Source organism: Chenopodium quinoa, unplaced genomic scaffold (assembly GCF_001683475.1).
Source record: "Chenopodium quinoa cultivar QQ74 unplaced genomic scaffold, ASM168347v1, whole genome shotgun sequence".
NCBI lineage: Eukaryota > Viridiplantae > Streptophyta > Magnoliopsida > Caryophyllales > Amaranthaceae > Chenopodium > Chenopodium quinoa.
In genome coordinates this window covers 6861350-6884931 of record NW_018742418.1, presented here as the reverse complement: position 1 = coordinate 6884931, position 23582 = coordinate 6861350, and the positions used below count along the sequence as shown (strand labels likewise).

Genomic DNA, 23582 nt, shown 5'->3' with positions numbered 1-23582 from the left:
TTTTTACATACTACATATTTTTAGAGTATAATGTCTGAAATGCCCTTCCTACGATCAGGTTAAAATTTTCCTTTTCAAAAAGAAAAAGTAGTAAGAGATTCCAAGAATATAAATGGTAGATTTGTACAATTATGTAGATTCTAAGTCACACATTCACACCTGTCCAATTAAAGCGGATACGAGTACGACTTTAGTAGATAATGATTGGGTATGGTCATATGAATGGTAAAATTGGTAAAATTACCATGAGTACTGGACGATGGATTTGAAATCATACCAACGATGTCTCATCATTTTGCTAATCAAGAAATTATCTTCCTTATTGAAACTGATTTTTAATAAATACGGAGTACTCTATCTAGGCAAAGCCAAAATCAAGGAAAAGGTTAGCAAAAATAACTTACGTCAACCAAAATAAGTTAATTTTTAGCAAATATTTAAACAAAAGAAAACTAAGTTCAATAAAAAAATAAAAAAATAAAAAAATAAAAATTTAGATTTTTTTTAAAAAACATTGAAGGGAACATAGCCTAATATGTGGTACTGAATAATGGTAACAAGAATCATGCTATAAGATAACAATAAGGTATGAAGGTATCCATGGCTCTGATGTGAATCGAGTCCCCTTCCTTATAACTATTTTTATTGCTTTATTTAGGTACTCTCTTGGTTTTACCTTACTCTTAAAGTAGGGGTTTTACAAGTGAGTTTTTAATAATGTTTTTATTATTTTCTTAGTAGTAGTTATGGGGCCTTGGGCTTCCAAAGTTGTGTTAATTAATTAGTGGGCTCTCTTGGTTCATTAATTAATTATTAGGGCTTTTTATTTAGTTTTCTTGCAGGGCAAGTAGGATAGATTTATTTTTCCTATATATACTAGTTGTATGTCAATTATTTTAACAGGATGTTTTATGAATTATAATTTGAGATTATTGAGCTTTTGCTTGAAGAGAACTTTGTTAAGGTTCAAACTAGTTGTTAACTAGGGTTTTGGGATCGTTACTCCTAAAATCAAACTTAGAAGTCGTTGCCTTCTAAGACTATCTTTCAAATTTCCACCATTAAAATCACTCAAATCCTTCCATCAAATATAAACCGTCAAAATACACATCAAATTGGTATCAAGAGCCTAGGTTTTGTAAGTTCTCTCGACTTACACGATTGATAAGAAGAAAAAAAAAAATCCTTATTCGTACTCAAGCGGATGAATTGCAGAATTCGTTGGTATCTGTGCAAAAGGTACTCGTAACTTCTACATAGTAGTTTACTTGTTGGTATGTGCTCTTAATTTGCTTGGTGAGTTAGTGGAATTGCTGCCAAATTACAAAGTATTGGTTTAGTTAGAAGAATAAGTTGTGCCGTCATTATTGTTGTGTTGCAGTTATCGTAGTCGGTGGTATTAATTGAATTTTAAAGCATACTAATTTAAGGTGATTGTATTTTGGTAATTAGTTGCTTTGTTTGCTTTATCAAAATATTTTTATTGCCTTTAGTACGACTTGCTGCAAGATTATTATTTTTGGAGATAATTGGCCACGAATAGGACTGTGATTATTTTGACATCATGAGTACTTTAACAAAGGAAGATCTGGATACTATGCTTGTTGATATGATGAGAAATTTTAATGCGAGTCTTGAACGAATGAATGAGAAAATTGAGAAGAGTACACAAGAAATTGCTCAAACCAATCAAAGGGTTGAAACTTTGTCTACTCAAGTGATTGGGGAAGGAAGAATAATCAACAACGAACAACCTAGGGGAATCATGAGAAATTTTCCAATTGACAATGATCGAGATTTGAAGTTGTTGGAACTTCCGGAATTTACAGGTGATGGGGATGCCGAAGACTTTTTAGATTGGGTTCGTCAGATGGAAAAGGTCTTTGATTATAAAGGTTTTGATGAGCAAAAAGCCTACAAGGTTGCAAACCTAAAACTGACGAGATATGCTTCTCTATGGTTTGAGAATTTACGTGCCAAGAGATTGAGAGAAGATGAGCCACGAATTAATACTTGGAACGAGTTGAAGAGACAATTAAGGAAACGGTTCCTACCACGGGAATTTGTCCAAGATCAATTCTTGAAGTTGAATCATCTTGAACAAAAGAATCTTAGTGTCGCTGAATACACTAAAGAGTTTGAGAAATTGTGCATGCTTTGTGATTTGCAGGAAAAAGAGGAGATGAAGATTGGACGATACATAAAAGGGTTAACACCTTCGATTTCTCACAAGGTGGAAACATCAAATTATGTGTTCTTTGATGATGTCTTAAGGTTGGCAGAGAGATTTGAGAAACAGGAGAAAGAAAAGAAAATTTCTTATTTCAAGGAGAGGAAGTCATTCTTTAATGGTGAGGGTTCGAATATCAACTCTAACAATTCAAACAATGAAGGGAAGATGATTGTTGTTACTCCCGAACAAGCTGCATTGGCGAAAAAAGTTTGTTTCAAGTGTCAAGGCATGGGACACATTGCTAGAGATTGTGGTAACAAAGTGACGGTATCCAAGAAGGAACATAGAATGTTGTTGGCTTATCTTGACCAAGAAGAGAAAGAGAAGGAGAGTACATGTTTGCTCAATACAGAGGAAGAGTTTGATTTTGAAGAGTTTGAGGGTCAAGAAAAGATTACTCCTGAACCTGAACATCACCATATCGGTATCTTAAGGAGAGTTTTGCATGCTAATTTTGTTCCTCCTACTACACATGAGCAAAGGGAAAATTTGTTCCATACTATATGCAAAGTGGGTGATAGGAGTTGCTCGTTGATTATAGATACGGGATCGTGCACCAATGTTGCATCTACTAAGTTGGTTGACACTATGAATCTTTCTACTAGGGACCATCCTACTCCTTACAAGCTTAATTGGTTACATGATGGAGATGGACTACAAGTTAAAAGGCAAGCTTTGGTGAACTTTTCCATGGGTTCATATTCTGATAGTGTATGGTGTGATATTTTACCTATGACTGCTTGTTCTATACTCTTGGGTCGTCCTTGGCAATATGATCGAGGGGTGTTATTTAATGGTGTTACAAATGTTTATTCAGTGAAGGTTGGGGATAAGAGAGTCCAATTACATCCTTTACCCCCTAAGGCGCCACCTATTCAAGCTCCTGCTAGAGAGTTGTTGATTATGCCTAAACTTAACAAAAAGGAAAGAAGGGCTAATATGTTGTCATTGAGAAACCAACACCCTTTTGAGATTGGTGAGTATGTTTTCTTATCTTTAAATGCTCAAAAAATCTTTAATAATTCTAGAGGTAAGAATGAACCATTAGAGGAAGGACCTTTCAAGATTGTGCATAGGGAGAATTATGATACTTTTCAAGTACTTCTTGGAGCGGGAATTTGCGCTACTATGAGGGCTAGTGACTTGGTACCTTGTCTTCCGAACGAAACTTGAGGGCAAGTTTTTTTTTAAGAGGGAGGGAATGATGTGAATCGAGTCCCCTTCCTTATAACTATTTTTATTGCTTTATTTAGGTACTCTCTTGGTTTTACCTTACTCTTAAAGTAGGGGTTTTACAAGTGAGTTTTTAATAATGTTTTTATTATTTTCTTAGTAGTAGTTATGGGGCCTTGGGCTTCCAAAGTTGTGTTAATTAATTAGTGGGCTCTCTTGGTTCATTAATTAATTATTAGGGCTTTTTATTTAGTTTTCTTGCAGGGCAAGTAGGATAGATTTATTTTTCCTATATATACTAGTTGTATGTCAATTATTTTAACAGGATGTTTTATGAATTATAATTTGAGATTATTGAGCTTTTGCTTGAAGAGAACTTTGTTAAGGTTCAAACTAGTTGTTAACTAGGGTTTTGGGATCGTTACTCCTAAAATCAAACTTAGAAGTCGTTGCCTTCTAAGACTATCTTTCAAATTTCCACCATTAAAATCACTCAAATCCTTCCATCAAATATAAACCGTCAAAATACACATCAAATTGGTATCAAGAGCCTAGGTTTTGTAAGTTCTCTCGACTTACACGATTGATAAGAAGAAAAAAAAAAATCCTTATTCGTACTCAAGCGGATGAATTGCAGAATTCGTTGGTATCTGTGCAAAAGGTACTCGTAACTTCTACATAGTAGTTTACTTGTTGGTATGTGCTCTTAATTTGCTTGGTGAGTTAGTGGAATTGCTGCCAAATTACAAAGTATTGGTTTAGTTAGAAGAATAAGTTGTGCCGTCATTATTGTTGTGTTGCAGTTATCGTAGTCGGTGGTATTAATTGAATTTTAAAGCATACTAATTTAAGGTGATTGTATTTTGGTAATTAGTTGCTTTGTTTGCTTTATCAAAATATTTTTATTGCCTTTAGTACGACTTGCTGCAAGATTATTATTTTTGGAGATAATTGGCCACGAATAGGACTGTGATTATTTTGACATCATGAGTACTTTAACAAAGGAAGATCTGGATACTATGCTTGTTGATATGATGAGAAATTTTAATGCGAGTCTTGAACGAATGAATGAGAAAATTGAGAAGAGTACACAAGAAATTGCTCAAACCAATCAAAGGGTTGAAACTTTGTCTACTCAAGTGATTGGGGAAGGAAGAATAATCAACAACGAACAACCTAGGGGAATCATGAGAAATTTTCCAATTGACAATGATCGAGATTTGAAGTTGTTGGAACTTCCGGAATTTACAGGTGATGGGGATGCCGAAGACTTTTTAGATTGGGTTCGTCAGATGGAAAAGGTCTTTGATTATAAAGGTTTTGATGAGCAAAAAGCCTACAAGGTTGCAAACCTAAAACTGACGAGATATGCTTCTCTATGGTTTGAGAATTTACGTGCCAAGAGATTGAGAGAAGATGAGCCACGAATTAATACTTGGAACGAGTTGAAGAGACAATTAAGGAAACGGTTCCTACCACGGGAATTTGTCCAAGATCAATTCTTGAAGTTGAATCATCTTGAACAAAAGAATCTTAGTGTCGCTGAATACACTAAAGAGTTTGAGAAATTGTGCATGCTTTGTGATTTGCAGGAAAAAGAGGAGATGAAGATTGGACGATACATAAAAGGGTTAACACCTTCGATTTCTCACAAGGTGGAAACATCAAATTATGTGTTCTTTGATGATGTCTTAAGGTTGGCAGAGAGATTTGAGAAACAGGAGAAAGAAAAGAAAATTTCTTATTTCAAGGAGAGGAAGTCATTCTTTAATGGTGAGGGTTCGAATATCAACTCTAACAATTCAAACAATGAAGGGAAGATGATTGTTGTTACTCCCGAACAAGCTGCATTGGCGAAAAAAGTTTGTTTCAAGTGTCAAGGCATGGGACACATTGCTAGAGATTGTGGTAACAAAGTGACGGTATCCAAGAAGGAACATAGAATGTTGTTGGCTTATCTTGACCAAGAAGAGAAAGAGAAGGAGAGTACATGTTTGCTCAATACAGAGGAAGAGTTTGATTTTGAAGAGTTTGAGGGTCAAGAAAAGATTACTCCTGAACCTGAACATCACCATATCGGTGTCTTAAGAAGAGTTTTGCATGCTAATTTTGTTCCTCCTACTACACATGAGCAAAGGGAAAATTTGTTCCATACTATATGCAAAGTGGGTGATAGGAGTTGCTCGTTGATTATAGATACGGGATCGTGCACCAATGTTGCATCTACTAAGTTGGTTGACACTATGAATCTTTCTACTAGGGACCATCCTACTCCTTACAAGCTTAATTGGTTACATGATGGAGATGGACTACAAGTTAAAAGGCAAGCTTTGGTGAACTTTTCCATGGGTTCATATTCTGATAGTGTATGGTGTGATATTTTACCTATGACTGCTTGTTCTATACTCTTGGGTCGTCCTTGGCAATATGATCGAGGGGTGTTATTTAATGGTGTTACAAATGTTTATTCAGTGAAGGTTGGGGATAAGAGAGTCCAATTACATCCTTTACCCCCTAAGGCGCCACCTATTCAAGCTCCTGCTAGAGAGTTGTTGATTATGCCTAAACTTAACAAAAAGGAAAGAAGGGCTAATATGTTGTCATTGAGAAACCAACACCCTTTTGAGATTGGTGAGTATGTTTTCTTATCTTTAAATGCTCAAAAAATCTTTAATAATTCTAGAGGTAAGAATGAACCATTAGAGGAAGGACCTTTCAAGATTGTGCATAGGGAGAATTATGATACTTTTCAAGTACTTCTTGGAGCGGGAATTTGCGCTACTATGAGGGCTAGTGACTTGGTACCTTGTCTTCCGAACGAAACTTGAGGGCAAGTTTTTTTTTAAGAGGGAGGGAATGATGTGAATCGAGTCCCCTTCCTTATAACTATTTTTATTGCTTTATTTAGGTACTCTCTTGGTTTTACCTTACTCTTAAAGTAGGGGTTTTACAAGTGAGTTTTTAATAATGTTTTTATTATTTTCTTAGTAGTAGTTATGGGGCCTTGGGCTTCCAAAGTTGTGTTAATTAATTAGTGGGCTCTCTTGGTTCATTAATTAATTATTAGGGCTTTTTATTTAGTTTTCTTGCAGGGCAAGTAGGATAGATTTATTTTTCCTATATATACTAGTTGTATGTCAATTATTTTAACAGGATGTTTTATGAATTATAATTTGAGATTATTGAGCTTTTGCTTGAAGAGAACTTTGTTAAGGTTCAAACTAGTTGTTAACTAGGGTTTTGGGATCGTTACTCCTAAAATCAAACTTAGAAGTCGTTGCCTTCTAAGACTATCTTTCAAATTTCCACCATTAAAATCACTCAAATCCTTCCATCAAATATAAACCGTCAAAATACACATCAAATTGGTATCAAGAGCCTAGGTTTTGTAAGTTCTCTCGACTTACACGATTGATAAGAAGAAAAAAAAAAATCCTTATTCGTACTCAAGCGGATGAATTGCAGAATTCGTTGGTATCTGTGCAAAAGGTACTCGTAACTTCTACATAGTAGTTTACTTGTTGGTATGTGCTCTTAATTTGCTTGGTGAGTTAGTGGAATTGCTGCCAAATTACAAAGTATTGGTTTAGTTAGAAGAATAAGTTGTGCCGTCATTATTGTTGTGTTGCAGTTATCGTAGTCGGTGGTATTAATTGAATTTTAAAGCATACTAATTTAAGGTGATTGTATTTTGGTAATTAGTTGCTTTGTTTGCTTTATCAAAATATTTTTATTGCCTTTAGTACGACTTGCTGCAAGATTATTATTTTTGGAGATAATTGGCCACGAATAGGACTGTGATTATTTTGACATCATGAGTACTTTAACAAAGGAAGATCTGGATACTATGCTTGTTGATATGATGAGAAATTTTAATGCGAGTCTTGAACGAATGAATGAGAAAATTGAGAAGAGTACACAAGAAATTGCTCAAACCAATCAAAGGGTTGAAACTTTGTCTACTGAAGTGATTGGGGAAGGAAGAATAATCAACAACGAACAACCTAGGGGAATCATGAGAAATTTTCCAATTGACAATGATCGAGATTTGAAGTTGTTGGAACTTCCGGAATTTACAGGTGATGGGGATGCCGAAGACTTTTTAGATTGGGTTCGTCAGATGGAAAAGGTCTTTGATTATAAAGGTTTTGATGAGCAAAAAGCCTACAAGGTTGCAAACCTAAAACTGACGAGATATGCTTCTCTATGGTTTGAGAATTTACGTGCCAAGAGATTGAGAGAAGATGAGCCACGAATTAATACTTGGAACGAGTTGAAGAGACAATTAAGGAAACGGTTCCTACCACGGGAATTTGTCCAAGATCAATTCTTGAAGTTGAATCATCTTGAACAAAAGAATCTTAGTGTCGCTGAATACACTAAAGAGTTTGAGAAATTGTGCATGCTTTGTGATTTGCAGGAAAAAGAGGAGATGAAGATTGGACGATACATAAAAGGGTTAACACCTTCGATTTCTCACAAGGTGGAAACATCAAATTATGTGTTCTTTGATGATGTCTTAAGGTTGGCAGAGAGATTTGAGAAACAGGAGAAAGAAAAGAAAATTTCTTATTTCAAGGAGAGGAAGTCATTCTTTAATGGTGAGGGTTCGAATATCAACTCTAACAATTCAAACAATGAAGGGAAGATGATTGTTGTTACTCCCGAACAAGCTGCATTGGCGAAAAAAGTTTGTTTCAAGTGTCAAGGCATGGGACACATTGCTAGAGATTGTGGTAACAAAGTGACGGTATCCAAGAAGGAACATAGAATGTTGTTGGCTTATCTTGACCAAGAAGAGAAAGAGAAGGAGAGTACATGTTTGCTCAATACAGAGGAAGAGTTTGATTTTGAAGAGTTTGAGGGTCAAGAAAAGATTACTCCTGAACCTGAACATCACCATATCGGTATCTTAAGGAGAGTTTTGCATGCTAATTTTGTTCCTCCTACTACACATGAGCAAAGGGAAAATTTGTTCCATACTATATGCAAAGTGGGTGATAGGAGTTGCTCGTTGATTATAGATACGGGATCGTGCACCAATGTTGCATCTACTAAGTTGGTTGACACTATGAATCTTTCTACTAGGGACCATCCTACTCCTTACAAGCTTAATTGGTTACATGATGGAGATGGACTACAAGTTAAAAGGCAAGCTTTGGTGAACTTTTCCATGGGTTCATATTCTGATAGTGTATGGTGTGATATTTTACCTATGACTGCTTGTTCTATACTCTTGGGTCGTCCTTGGCAATATGATCGAGGGGTGTTATTTAATGGTGTTACAAATGTTTATTCAGTGAAGGTTGGGGATAAGAGAGTCCAATTACATCCTTTACCCCCTAAGGCGCCACCTATTCAAGCTCCTGCTAGAGAGTTGTTGATTATGCCTAAACTTAACAAAAAGGAAAGAAGGGCTAATATGTTGTCATTGAGAAACCAACACCCTTTTGAGATTGGTGAGTATGTTTTCTTATCTTTAAATGCTCAAAAAATCTTTAATAATTCTAGAGGTAAGAATGAACCATTAGAGGAAGGACCTTTCAAGATTGTGCATAGGGAGAATTATGATACTTTTCAAGTACTTCTTGGAGCGGGAATTTGCGCTACTATGAGGGCTAGTGACTTGGTACCTTGTCTTCCGAACGAAACTTGAGGGCAAGTTTTTTTTTAAGAGGGAGGGAATGATGTGAATCGAGTCCCCTTCCTTATAACTATTTTTATTGCTTTATTTAGGTACTCTCTTGGTTTTACCTTACTCTTAAAGTAGGGGTTTTACAAGTGAGTTTTTAATAATGTTTTTATTATTTTCTTAGTAGTAGTTATGGGGCCTTGGGCTTCCAAAGTTGTGTTAATTAATTAGTGGGCTCTCTTGGTTCATTAATTAATTATTAGGGCTTTTTATTTAGTTTTCTTGCAGGGCAAGTAGGATAGATTTATTTTTCCTATATATACTAGTTGTATGTCAATTATTTTAACAGGATGTTTTATGAATTATAATTTGAGATTATTGAGCTTTTGCTTGAAGAGAACTTTGTTAAGGTTCAAACTAGTTGTTAACTAGGGTTTTGGGATCGTTACTCCTAAAATCAAACTTAGAAGTCGTTGCCTTCTAAGACTATCTTTCAAATTTCCACCATTAAAATCACTCAAATCCTTCCATCAAATATAAACCGTCAAAATACACATCAGGCTCGACTACAGTTGATCTGGAAATGCTAATCGACTTCATGGGAAAAAAGGGAAGAAACTCAGGGATAATATCCCAAAATATGAAAAGCCTAACTGTTTGATCTTAAACTCATGAGTTAAATATTATGAAAATCACACTGCAGCAAATTGCGTGCCACAACTAACAGATAAGCAGACACACCTATCAGTTAGATCCGGCCATTTTTATTCAAATCTTAAACAACATCAATATATAGTTTTCCCTCTTTTTGTAAAGGAAAGATAAAAGCAATAGAACCACTTATACACTTGACTAAAATACATGATTAATTTCACAAACTCGATGGCAATTTCACTCATTGGTTTACCAAATTCAGGGAGTTAGCTTTCTCTTGCAGGGTATCAAGCAGGCTATCAAAGCTCTTCTTGAAGGAGTCTACTCCTTCAACTTCCAGCTGAGAGCCCACCTGGTTCCAATCAATCCCTAACTTCTCAAGTGCACTGTAGATACCTTCAGCCTCAGAGACATTTGCATCGATGGTTCTAGAGACTGTTCCATGGTCAATAAATGCTTCAAGGGCCTGATCCGGCATGGTTGAAACCTGAAAAAAAAGGAGAGTTTCGAGGTTAAGTCCCTTCAACAATTTACACGAAGTATATAATCACTTCAAAACACCTAAAGAAAATTTAAAATGCAATTTACTTACAGTATCAGGGCCAATCAGAGGGTCAACATAGAGAGTATCTGAGTAGGATGGATTCTTAACACTTGTAGAAGCCCACAATAGCCTCTGCTTCTTGGCACCTTTTTTAACCAATGCTTCCCATCTTGGACCAGAAAATTTCTTCTGATAAAGTTGGAAAGCCAAAGTAGCTTGGGCCACTGCAGCCTGTATTAGCAAAGAAGTTATATTAACGAGTAATCATATAAGAACATTTAGAATCCTCAAAGTATTGGCATTGTTGCCAATCATGTCACCAAAATTAAAAGAAAGGCAATCATGTTACCTTCCCACGGAGATCAAGAGCTTCTGGGGTTCCTATCTTTTCAAGCAATTTGTCAATCAGGGAGTCAACCCTACTGACGAAAAAGGAAGCAACACTTGTCACTCTGGAGAGATCACTGAGACCAGAAGCCTCCAGCCCATCTAAGTATGCGTCTATCACAGCCTCGTACCTGGAAAGTGAGAAAATAAGCTGCACATTTGCACAGAGCCTCACAGTTAAATGCCAAGATAATATTATATTACATTCTAAGCAATAGATACAATCTTGCCACTTCAATATCAGTTTCATAATGAAGTGCTGTTATTATGCAAGCTAGAGAGCATCAAAAGAAAAAGCATATAAACACACGAGTGCCAGCCATTGATTTTATCACACACCAAAATAATTATGTATCAGCATACAGCATCTCAATCGACTGCAGAAAACTCTCTGTTCTTTATATCAGGGTATTGTCTATAAAGTTGGCACATAACCTCAATACGATTCAACACACCAAAACAATCCATAATGAACAGTGTAAGATATGTCAGTACTATACAGGAGTTATCCAAAAAACAAAGGCTGTGGTCAAGATCACAATTTACAACAGCTGCAGAGGTGACATCTCTTTGTATGCCTTGCCTTGCCCATTGGGGGTGAATTGACAAGTTGGAAAATTAAATTTAAACTTAAATAAAATAATAAGTATATCTTTTAGGAGGTTCAAAGAGCCCTTATGTTTTTGCACTCTACTTATAGTGAACAAAGATTACTAACCAATACTTTTCTAAAATCGTAGTTGAAAATTACTAACCAACATATTATCTTAATTTTGTGTGAAGACACGAGTGGTTCTAAAATCAAGTTTTGACTATTATACTTCTTTCTATAGGAAGAAAATTCACCTAGTAACCATACGCTAAAGGGTTTAACACCAGACCATAATGAATGATATAATATTATAATGGTCTGTCCTGGAAGTTGTGTTGTGTTGTGTTTTGATGTGAAAACTTGTGTTATTGATTAACTCTATGCAGCACCAAACTGAAAGAACTTTGTAAAATGACCTACACTGAAAAGGGGTATATACTTAAGCTGATGGTTCATGTAGCCATTTCAAGTTCAGTTTAGCTAAAAAAATGGAATGAACGTCAGTTAGACTAAACCTTTAGCAGATAGACTGCATAGACAGTCATGGGAGGTTAACCAAACAAAGATTTTGAAGAGCATAGTAGTCTAATCGCATGCCAGAAAACAAGATAATTGATCTTCATAGTGCTACATTCAACAATTGGTAAGATTATCACCATTAGTTTGATAGACAGTATAATCTTTAAAGAGAAAGCACTTACAGTAACATTGACACTTATACCGTTGGCAATAGTTTCCTTTATCGAAGGGATGCAGGGAGCAGTAGCCGGAATCTTTATGTAAACATTTGGCCGATTCACGACTTTGTGAAGCCACTTAGCAGCTTCCACAGTGCCTTGAGTGTCATCTGCAAGTCTAGGAGAAACTTCAACCGAGACATAACCATCAGCTGCATCTGTTTGATCATATATTGGCTCAAAAAGTTTGCATGCATCTTGAATGTCCTTGATTACTAGCTCCCAGTAAGCACTCTCAATGTCTTTTCCAGATTTTATAAGTTCCCTGCATATTAATTCCAATATAATTAGAGAAAAAAAAAATGAGTATGATAAATAAAATATTATACTCAAAATCATAATTACTCTTGATTGATATTGTATCTTTGCACCCAATGTGTTCTATTTCATCATTCAAATCAATATCACTAATAAAAAAACACTTACTACTCCTCCATTCCATAAAGTTTTCTTAATTCTCTTTTAAGTTTATTATTACAGAAAACTTATCTCTCTCTAATAAGATCATTTTAAAAAGTTCTTCCCAATTACGCTTTAATTCATTTTGATCAAATAAGTATTGATATATTAGCCCAAGTTAGTCCACAGTTGATTTTGATTGCGTTCTATCACTCCCTTCAAAATTATAATCACAACAACTCATATCAAGATTTTAAAATATGAAATAAAAGTATCATATAATATGCAAAATATACCACATACTTGATTTGTGACATAAATATTTCAACATATTAAGCAAAAACTGGATTTAGTTCAGAAAAATCAAGTTTTGAATACCTGAATTGATGATTGTAAGCATCTGAAGAAGAAATGGCTTTCTGGAAAATCTGGGAATCATCAAGTGATAAGTAAAAAAAAGTCGAAAAGAAAGAAACAACACAAATAGATAAATAGATAGAGAAAGTCGATAGAATACCGCGGGATTGCTGGTGACACCTCTCACACCATTAGCAATGTAAGGGATCAAATCAGTAACAGGTCTGCATAGATTATCATACCAAGGACTCTGCCCTTCCTTTTCGTATAATTCATGCAAACTCGTTTTTTTGATTGGGGTTCCATTTCCACCAGATTGCGAGCATTTCACTCTGTTCAATTTCAAACCCAGATCAAGCAAGATCGGAAGAGATGAATAATCATCACAAAAGAAAAGAGAGAAACTTACAGAAAAGGGAAAGATGAGGTGCGATTGGTAGGTAGAGACAATCGAGATGATGAAAATCTGGATTTGTTGAAATCAATCATAAAACATCGTTGAGTAATGGAAGATCTGCTATTCAACCTTGATGATGATGATGATGAAGATGAAGAAGTTGGTGCAACTGGGTTTAGAATCTTTGATATTGTCGCCATTGATTGATTTCAAATGGGGTTAGGGTTTATGAATGAGTAGAAAATAAAATAGTAGGAATGTTTACGTTTGTATATATGTTACCCGTACGTTTCACCCACCTTATATTTGAAAACCAGGTTGGTTGTTGGGAAATGGGAATTGGGAACAGAGCTTGTTTTTTTTCTCTTGCCTCTTTGGTTACCTCATGAGCTGGGTTGGTGAAGGTCAATTTCGGAAACCTTGATTATCAACCAAAAAAAAAAAAATGAATAATGAGAGATAGGAGTAATGGAAAAGATAATTAACAATAACACTCTCGAGAAGGGCTTTAATTTTAGGTGTTCTTTGTCATAACTAGTCACATTTCTAAATTTAGTGTCTCCTTTACAAATTTTCTAACAATTATCGTAGATATGACAATGACACTAATTGGTAATTAGTTATATTACGAGACGTTTGATATGAGGGATAGGGATAAGAGGGATAAAAAGGGAGAATAAGGATAAAGATTATTAGATAGGGAAAATAATTATATTATCCAATATATAATAGATACAAGTATTAGAAATAAGTTTGACCTTTATAAAAAAAAATTACAAAAAAAGGTTTGGATAAGTGATAAATTATTAAATTACTCTTACAAACTTCTTCCTTCTCTCCTTATGCTTTCAATCTTTATGTTTTCAATTTTATTAAGGGTCAGTTGATCTTTATAAATCCAAAGAGGGATAAAATGTTTCATCCTTATCTTTATCCCCATCCCCTAAACATACATTAAATTTCTTCTATCCCTAACAACTTTTTCCTATCCCTCCCTTTTTATTGCCTACAAAAACACTTTCTTTTATTTTAGGTTGAACCAAGTATTACTCGTTTGGATTCGCGAGAACCCAATTAGTGAAATCAATACTAGCCAACCAAGACACCTCCATTTCATCATTTGAGATTAATTAATCACAAAAAATATCAGTTTTTCAAAACAGTATCCATGCTGTGGATGATTAACAAAATGCTCTTATTCATCCCCTGATGTACTTTAGACTCTTAGAGCATCAACATTCATGGGACTCCCCATAATTTCTCCCTCCTCACCTCATTAGTCCACATCACTTTCCACTAACTTTATCACATACCCATTCCATTTTTACAATTCCATACCTACATTAATTAATCTCCCCATTTACTTTCTCTCTCCTATTTTTAAAGGTCAAGTGTTCAGTTTTTTATTTAAAAAAATGAAAAAGGTGCATGGTCAGTGGGTTTTGGCATTCAAGTGTGCAAATTAGGCCCACTTGAATTTTTGGAGGCTTTCCATCAAATTAACCTTCCCAAAAATATTTAGTAAATGGGAACCCTAATTTCCAATAAATGTGGATGCTTTAGTGGTTTTTTTCTTCAGAAATAGAAAGATTCATATACCAACTGTAGATCAAGTTCAACATTGTCATCAGCCTCACCCAATACTCTAGTAACCCAATAAATTAACATAAGATTCAACTTTTTTTTTTCTATGCTGCAAGGACTCTAGTTTGAGGATTGGTTCTTGGAATGTAGGGTCTCTTACGGGAAAATCAGCAGAAGTGGTAGAAGTGATGAAGAGAAGACGCGTAAACGTCATGTGCCTCCAAGAGATAAGGTGGATAGGAGAAGGCGCTCAAGGCTTGGTTTTGGGGTATAAGGTGTGGTACGTTGGACAGGAAATAAGCCGCATGACCAGGAATGGAGGAGCTAGGAACGGAGTTTGGCGTGATTCTTGATGAGAGGTTGTCGAAAGAGGTAATCAAGGTCTATTGAAGAATGATAGGTTGATAAGGGTGAAGTTGCTATGTGGCAAAGAGATTGTAAATGTTATTATTACTTATGCTCCCCAAGTTGGTTTGGATGCAGAAGAGAAACAACAATTTTGGGAGGATTTAGACGAGGTGGTACAGGGTGTCCACTACACTGAGATATTGTGCATTAGAGGTGATTTAAATGCGCATGTTGGGGCAAGACGAGATGGCTACGAGAGTGTTCATGGAGGCTTTAGGTATGGGTAGAGGGACGCAGGTGGTGAAGCTATTATGGATTTTGCCCAATCATATGATTTAATTTTGGCTAATACTTGGTTTAAGAAGCGAGATTCACACTTGATAACTTTCCGGAGTGGAGCAAATGCAACACAAATAGACTTCCTGCTCACAAGGAGCACAGATAGACAAAGTTGCTTAAACTGCAGCATTGGCTTTTGGTTACGACTATTCGTTTGAAAGAGAAGGCGAAGCAAAAAGGAAGACAAGAGGAGCCAAGGATAAGATGGTGGACTCTAAGGGATGCAAATGCTAAGGTTTTTACAGAAAAGGTAATCAAGGAGGCAAATTGGGATGCAGATGTGGATCCAAACATGACTTGGTTACGAATGAAGAACTATTTCCTGAGAGTGGCCAAAGAGGTCTTAGGGGAATCAAGGGGAAGAACTTCGATGCAGAGAGATACTCCATAGTGGATTGAAGAAGTGAAAGAAGTAATTAAGCAAAAAAGGGAATGCTATCAAGCCTTGGGAAAATGTAGGAGTGACGAAACCTTTACAGCGTATAAGGAGGCTAAGAGTAAGGTAAAGCCAGCTGTTCGACAAGCAAAAGAAAAGGCTTATCAAGAGGTTTATGAAAAGCTGGACTCCAAGGAGGGATAAAAGATCATTTATAAGATGGCAAAGAGAAGACAAGAGGCAAGGAAGGATATTGGCATGGTAAAGTGTGTCAAAGATAAGAACCAAATTGTCCTAGTACAAGAGGAGGACATCAAGGACAGGTGGAAGGGGTACTTTGATGAATTGTTTAATGGAAGTAATGGAGTTGTGACAGGAGATACCTCCGCGAGTGATGGAGAAATCAACATGGGAGTATGTGCGGATGATTAAAAGAGTAGAGGTGGAGATTGCGCTGAAAAAGATGAAGCCTAAGAAGACGGTTGGCCCTGATGGTATACTGATAGAGGTGTGGAGGTGTTTGGGTAAGATTGGTATTGATTGGTAAACAAACCTCTTTAACAAGATATGGAGGGCTACGAGGATCTCGCAAGATTGGAGGGAGAGCACCTTGGTCCCGGTTTATAAAAACAAAGGTGACGCTCAAGATTGTTCGAACTATCGAGGGATCAAGCTTATGAGCCACACTATGAAGTTGTGGGAAAGAGTGATTGAACATAGGTTGAGGGCATACACAAGCATTTCGAATAACCAATTTGGTTTTATTCATGGGAGATCTACTATGGAAGCAATCCATCTGATAAGACAAATGATGGAGTTTTATTGGGTAAAGAAGAAGGATCTTCATATGGTCTTTATTGATTTGGAGAAGGCATATGATAAGGTGCCAAGAGAGGTGCTTTGGTGGGCAATGTTGAAGAAAGGTATCCCACGAAGGTACGTGGACCTGGTTAAGGATATGTATCGGGATGTGTCAACAAATGTGAGGACATGTGGAGGGTTGACCAAAGATTTCCCTATTACAATTAGATTGCATCAAGGGTCTACATTAAGCCCTTTTCTTTTTGTAACAGTTTTAGATGAAGTAATTAGACCAATTCAAATTCAAGATGAGGTTCCATGGTGTATGTTGTTTGCGGATGATATCGTTTTGGTGGATGAAACTAAAGATGGGGTTAATGCCAAGTTGGAGCAATGGAGGCAAAGGTTGGAATTTAGAGGGTTTAAGCTAAGTCGGAGTAAGACTGAATATTTGGTATGTCACTTTGGTACTCAAAGGGGGACAAGTGATGAAGTGGAGAGTTTGGATGGAAAGGAATTGACCATGAGTGAATGTTTTAAGTATCTTGGGTCGATCATCCAGAAAAATGGTGACATTGATCAAGACGTGGCTCACGGGATTAAGTCGGGGTGGCTCAAATGGAGAGTGGCCACGGGAGTGTTATGTGACCGAAACATTCCCTTACATTTGAATGAAAAATTCTATAGGACTGCCATAAGACCAGTGTTGCTCTATGGTACAGAATGTTGGGCTTCTAAGAAGAAGCACATTAAAAGATGGAGGTTACAAAAATGCGCATGTTAAGGTGGATATGCGGGAACACTCTAAGAGATAGAATCAGAAATGAGGTTATTCGCAAGAAAGTAGGTGTGGCACGCATTGCAGACAAATTAAGGGAAAATTGCCTGCGTTGGTTTGGGCATGTAAGACGGAGACCCGAGGGTTCACCGGTTCGAAGAGTGGGACAATGGAGGGGTTAAACGAGGGAGAGGGAGACCAAAAATGACTTGGTTGGAAGGACTTCGGAAGGATATGAATTGAAGTATATGGATTTGCACGAGGATGAAACATTGGATCGTAAAGGATGGAGGAGGAAAAATTTTGTGGATGACTACACGAAATATTCAAATTTTGTTCATGTAGCCGACCCCACTTATGGGATTAAGGCTTTGATTGATTGATTGAAGGCAACCAAAGATATACTTTGTTTCTTTTTTTGGAGAGCAAAGATCTAGAGTATCAAATTTCAACAGTGTAGATATTCAATGTGATTATAAAATTTCCTTATACTAGTATATATTTTGTATAAAGGAAGCCAAATCAGAGCTCCCTCATCCAAGTTTATACGAGTACTACGTATATAAAAAAATAAGTCAATCACAACTTTGACTAAAGCAGCAGGTTCTATTTGATACCAGTTATAACAACACTTTATATGATTGTAGAACCGGTTGCAACAACAAAGAAATGGTTTCTTTTAATCAAATAGGTGAAACAGGAAGAAATTACGGCGTTGTATGACCCTCTAATAGGCCCTTGCCTGGAAGTTCATACATTTGAAAGATTTTTTATTTCTTTTGTTTATCGTTCTTCTACAAACGTTTTCTTCAGAGCAACATGTTTCGGTTGTTTGCCCTTGGTGATTGGAATTTCATAGAGAGAGGCAGAGAGAACCGAACATTGCAGCTGGTGCAAAATTGTCATCTCCAAATAGATATAAAGGGATGATGGGAGATCTAACAAAGCAATAATGTGCAGGGGAGGAGTATATCAAGGAAACAAGGTGTTGAGGCCAGAATTTCAGTATCTTACTATCAAGAGAATAGACTAAGCCTTTAAAAAGAATACAAGAGGATTACAATTAGGAAGTTATTTGTGAAGAATATATATTAATTTTCAACAGCAAGACACCGATACCATGCTTAAAATTTCATGGATGGTACTGTATATAGTAAGTTAGTTACAGACCAACAAAATGGTTGAAATACTTACAAAATTCACAAAGATTATTGCTTAGGAAGCTAGGTCTCAAGGTAGATGTGAACTAAAACCTTCACTGATTAAGCTTCTCAAGCAGAACTGCCTTCTCCTCTTCCGGAAGAGCATTAAACATGAATACAGACTTATCACCTATGTCATCCTGCAATTTCAGAAAATTGGAATTACAACTTCAATAAATCAAGTCATCTCAAACTAAAATGTAATCCGTTGAAGACTTCTAATGGTGATACATATAACAAAAGCAAACAAAGATTTCCAAATACAAAGGAAAGATACGTACCTTTACAGGTTGAGTGAACTTCCTTCCAGCAAAAATAATAAAGAGTGCCATCCACACACCCAGGAGACTCAATTTCACTGCATCGTCTAATATGCCAGTCTGTTACAAGTCATATCAAGCACATCAAGGCCCAAATTAACAACAGAAGGCAACTATATTATTATGTCTGTGCTGAGAACCACAAATACATTTATAGCAGAAAAGAAAAAAACAAAAAAAAATAAAAAATAAAAATATATATATATATATATACATATATATATATATATCCACGATATTTTCTAAACACAAGTTTATTCTGTGCAGGTTAGTTTTTGCAGCTCAGAATTACAGCATACGAGTATAAAATTAACAGAGAATTGACATAAATAACAGAATATATCCTCAAACATCTCTCAAGAACGGGACAAATCTATTTCCCAAGGGTCAAATTTACATAGCTTCTATAAGTTGGCAAGTAAATCCTAGGAATTGCTGACAAAAAAAGTTCAAACATAACTTGTAATTTATCTCATTTTGCTATCTGCACAAGTTTATTCCATCCTGGTTATTTACTGTCACTGAGAATTACAACATATAGAAGAAAATTTCAGGGAAATGACATAAACTACTAAAATATTCTCAAACATTTCTCAAGAACAGAACGATTCTATTATGCAATAGTCCCTGTAACAAAGCTTCAATAATATGGCAATTAACAAGTAGATCTTTTATGCAGAAGTAAAAAGAACCAAATGAATATCACCAAGCAGCTAGGAACGACTGACAAAAAAGTTCAGTCACATATTAGTATACAGCTATTATTATGTAAAATTTTCAAAACAAAATCTTGAAATGGAGGAACATTAAGATTTTCTGTCGATAGTAACATTAGCACTCAAGCACGAAATACTAACAAGGAAATATATATCCAGTTCAAGGACCATAACCCACACCAGCAAATACATGTGAAAGCATCATAACATACTTCAGGGGTTCTCCCCTTTTTGGCTGGGAAAGATACCAATTAAATGCAAAATGTAAAGTTCACTTGCAAGAGTAATAGTACCAGGTGTCCAAGAAGACTGATAGGAATTATAAACGTAAGGACAGCAGCTTCCAACTTCCCATAGCAGAGGCCTATGTGAGAAAACAATAGTCAGTCCCAAAGGCCGGCAAAAAAAGATGCAGTTGGTCTCATAAAGAGGAAATACCCAATGGCCTAGAAGCCCTAATGGTAGTGATTTTATGGGCACATACCTTCTTTGAAAACCAGTCCCGTGAGAGAAGCAAAAATAGGACCCACAAGCCAGACAGCAGTTGGGTTATCAACAACATATTGCACCAAGCCTTCACCAGCTGGTTGAGCAAGGGCAGTATAAGTGACTAATGAACCAACGGTACCTAAGGCCCAAAGTGCTTGCAGGGTCCGCTTGATTTCAGTTACATAGATGTGAATCAAAAATAATGACAAACCCAGTCCAGTGGATCCCAACAGATAGAATAGATCTAAATTCTGCTTGAGGATGTCGCTTAACAAAGAGTTACCAGGCAAAAAAGCTGTTGAAGAGGCAAGAACAAAGGAGAGAGCTGCCGTCACAAGTCCAGACCTATATAAAATCACCTTTGGAATAACATACTAGAATTAAAAGGGTTGTCATCAAGCTTCAAGCATGATGAAACATCACCAAAACATAGTGCTAAATTGATAACAAAATCACTCTTGATTAAGAGATGTTATATTGATAACTAATTAGGACCATCATTTTTCTACTGGTTGACTAGCTAGTGGCTGGCTGAGGGGCTGTTGATGCAAAGAAGCTTCACCAAATGGTAACTCTCACCAATCCCAAGTCCCCAAAAAGCACCATCAATACCATGGAGTTCCAATTTTCTAATATTTCTCCGTGTATTTGTCCTAAATCTATTAAAATAAAAAACTAGACACACACCAAAAAAAACAAAAGGCTTTAAACAAAATCAGCATGAAGGACTACTCAAACAAAAACTCTTAACAAAAATAGGTTTCGGGCACTAATCACACACCAAAGCACCCAAATGGAATATAGGAAAACACAAAGGCTCTATTTGTTTTGACGGAAAACATTATCCTAGAAAGAAAATGATTCTCATTTTCATTTTCCATTATTTAGTTACTAAAGGGATGGAAAACAATTTTCCCAAAGGTGGAAAGTAGTTCTCCCAAGATCAGAAAATGTTTTCCTTCTAAAATGATGGTATGCCACATTTTCTACCATACTCCTTACATCCTTTACCTCTCCTCTCATCCATCTTCTCCCTTCCACTCCTATTTTCCCCTTCCTATATGATTTTTCTTGTAAGGAAACAAACAAAGAAAAAAATATACAACTGTGTTTTCCCTTGAAAATTATTTTCATGGAGAATCATTTTCCCAAAAAGCTGTTTTCCATGAAAACAAACGGATCCTAAGACTTTGTTTATTTTGGTGGAAAAACATTTTTCAAGGAAAATGATTTACCTTCATTTTTCCAATTTACTTTGCTTATTTTGGTTAAAGGGTATAAAACAATTTTTCATGGATGTAAAGCTTCTTTTTATAAAAGGAAAACCATTTTCCTTTTGTAAACAAGGTATGTAACATTTTCCTCTTTATTCCTCACTTCTATGTTTTCACTCCTCTATCCTTCCCCTCCCGTTTATTTCCAATTTTCTCTCTCTATTAGCTTCCCATTAATCAAACAAACAAATAAAAAGTCTTTTCACAGTCACTGTTTTCCATTAAAACAAACAGAGCCAAAGTGAATTTATAATTGGAAATTTGGGATACCCCTACTAATCCTATGAACAATTGTTTTTAGTACAAGCTTTAATTGAGCTATGTTTGTGTAATCAATTATACATAGATTATAAAGCAAGGAAATCATAGCATTAATAAACCGAATTAGAGCTTAAAATAATAAATTAGAAAATTAATTAGTTAGAAATCTTATGAATACTGCAAAAAACAGAGGAGAGAGAGAAAACCTCACGAACGTCGGACGTGTCAATAGTCCAGGGACCGTAAACACCTTGAAAGACGTTTTGGGTTTGATCAATTGCTTTGCAGTGAAATTGACGGAAATTTCTAATTCTTCCAATTTCCCCCAATTCAACTTTACCAAAATTAACTATTCTGCTGCTGCTGCTGCTTTCTCCAAACTTCAATTTCAGTTCAGAATTTTGCTGACGACGACGAAGATGATGATGATGCTGTTGCTGAAAAATAGTGCTGACGTAATTCTTCTTCCTGATTCTCGTCATCTTAAACGGTCGACTCATAGTTGCTGCTGCTGCCCCTATTGCTGTTGTTCCCATACTAACTCCCGCTACTGTTGTTACCATCGCAATTCTTTCTCAAGCTTCAATTGGACGAAGACGAGCAAAATAATCAAATAATATATCGTGCTAAAAATTACAGGATAGTTTTGTCTGCTTTTAATTGGAACCACCTCCTCGCTTCTCCCTCTCTCACCCCAAATTATATACCCGTTTTGTTATTTTTAAGTGTCATTCAGTGTTATTTTTGTTAATGCCAAATTTTGATCAGTAATACTAGATAATTATCAAATATTACGTATAAATGTTAAAAGTTGATATCTGATTAAGAAATATTCAGCAATTATAATTTATAATAAGAATCCACATGATTATTATGTGTAATATTAGCCTATTTTCTTTGGTATAAAGCACAAACTTTGGTCAAACTTGCACCTATATAAAAAAAAACTTTAGTTAAATGGGTGCTTGTAAATAGTGTTAAAAATCAAACAAAAATACAAAAAAAAAGGGGAAGGAGCTACTTGTGTTTAATAACAACTAGATGAAACCCGTGTGATGCACGGTTTGCTTGTATTTTTTTACAACTTATATTTTTTTTCGTATGTTTGTGACAAAATTTGTTACTATATTTATTCGTTGTACGTAGTATATCATATTATCATTTAATATTTTTATTTTACTTATTTTAAATAAATAGTAAATTTTCTCTCGTTATATATTTAGATGAAATTCCTAATATTTTTTAATTTAAACTTTAAAATAATATTTTATATTTATTAATTTAAACTTTAAAATTTCATTCGCCAATTTTATTTTGTTAACATAGAACTTAATCTATAAGACGAATAAATGATAAATGATGAGCATTTTTTTTTTGTTTGCTAGAAAAAGAGAAAGGATATATTTTTAATTTCAATGGATTTTTCTTATTTTTTGTATTTAATTTAAAACTATTTTTTTTAAAGAAAACTAATATTTTTTTTAATAAACATGTTTTCATTTTTTTTATTAGTATATTTTTATAAATTATTTTATTATAATCACTTGACACATTTTCATTATTTTTTTTATCTAATCCAATTTTTTTTTAAATATCAACATTGAGCCCAAAAAATGAAATTCACGTTCAATTGATATTTAAAAAAAAATTAAAATAGCAATCCTACGTGGCAAAATTCTATACGTAACGCTCTAATAATACTAATCCTACATAGCGCTCTAATAATTTTAAAAAAATCAAAATTCTGGGTGGCTCTCTAAAACCTTGGAAAAAACTCCCCTTTATATAATATAACGAGATTTTATTTTTTTATTAGTATATATTTATAAAATATTTTATTATAATCACTTGTCATATTTTCATTATTTTTTTTATCTAATCCAATTTTTTTTTAATATCAATTGAACGTAAATTTCATTTTTTTAAAATTTAATAGTATTTTTTTATATATACGAACTAAAATAAATTGTTTCCTTTCTCTTAGATAAA

At 35.1% G+C, this 23582-nt stretch overlaps 2 protein-coding genes across 2 annotated transcripts; both read right to left on the bottom strand.

The window, feature by feature from the left end:
• Window positions 1-9714: 9714 nt before the first annotated feature.
• On the bottom strand, window positions 9715-13428 carry LOC110711936 (transaldolase-like). Its single transcript, XM_021890374.1, has 7 exons — window positions 13118-13428; window positions 12869-13040; window positions 12730-12779; window positions 11917-12217; window positions 10586-10774; window positions 10285-10467; window positions 9715-10179 (listed from the first exon to the last, which is right to left on the bottom strand). The coding sequence occupies exons 1-7, from the start codon at window positions 13303-13305 to the stop codon at window positions 9934-9936; spliced, it is 1329 nt and encodes a 442-aa protein (XP_021746066.1). The 5' UTR covers window positions 13306-13428; the 3' UTR covers window positions 9715-9933.
• A 4960-nt stretch (window positions 13429-18388) lies between these two features.
• Window positions 18389-22330, bottom strand: LOC110711910. The gene is made up of 5 exons (XM_021890351.1): window positions 21800-22330; window positions 20054-20417; window positions 19863-19933; window positions 18815-18913; window positions 18389-18673 (listed from the first exon to the last, which is right to left on the bottom strand). Exons 1-5 carry the CDS (start codon window positions 22154-22156, stop codon window positions 18587-18589), a joined length of 978 nt encoding a protein of 325 aa, XP_021746043.1. The 5' UTR covers window positions 22157-22330; the 3' UTR covers window positions 18389-18586.
• Between the last annotated feature and the right edge of the window lie 1252 nt (window positions 22331-23582).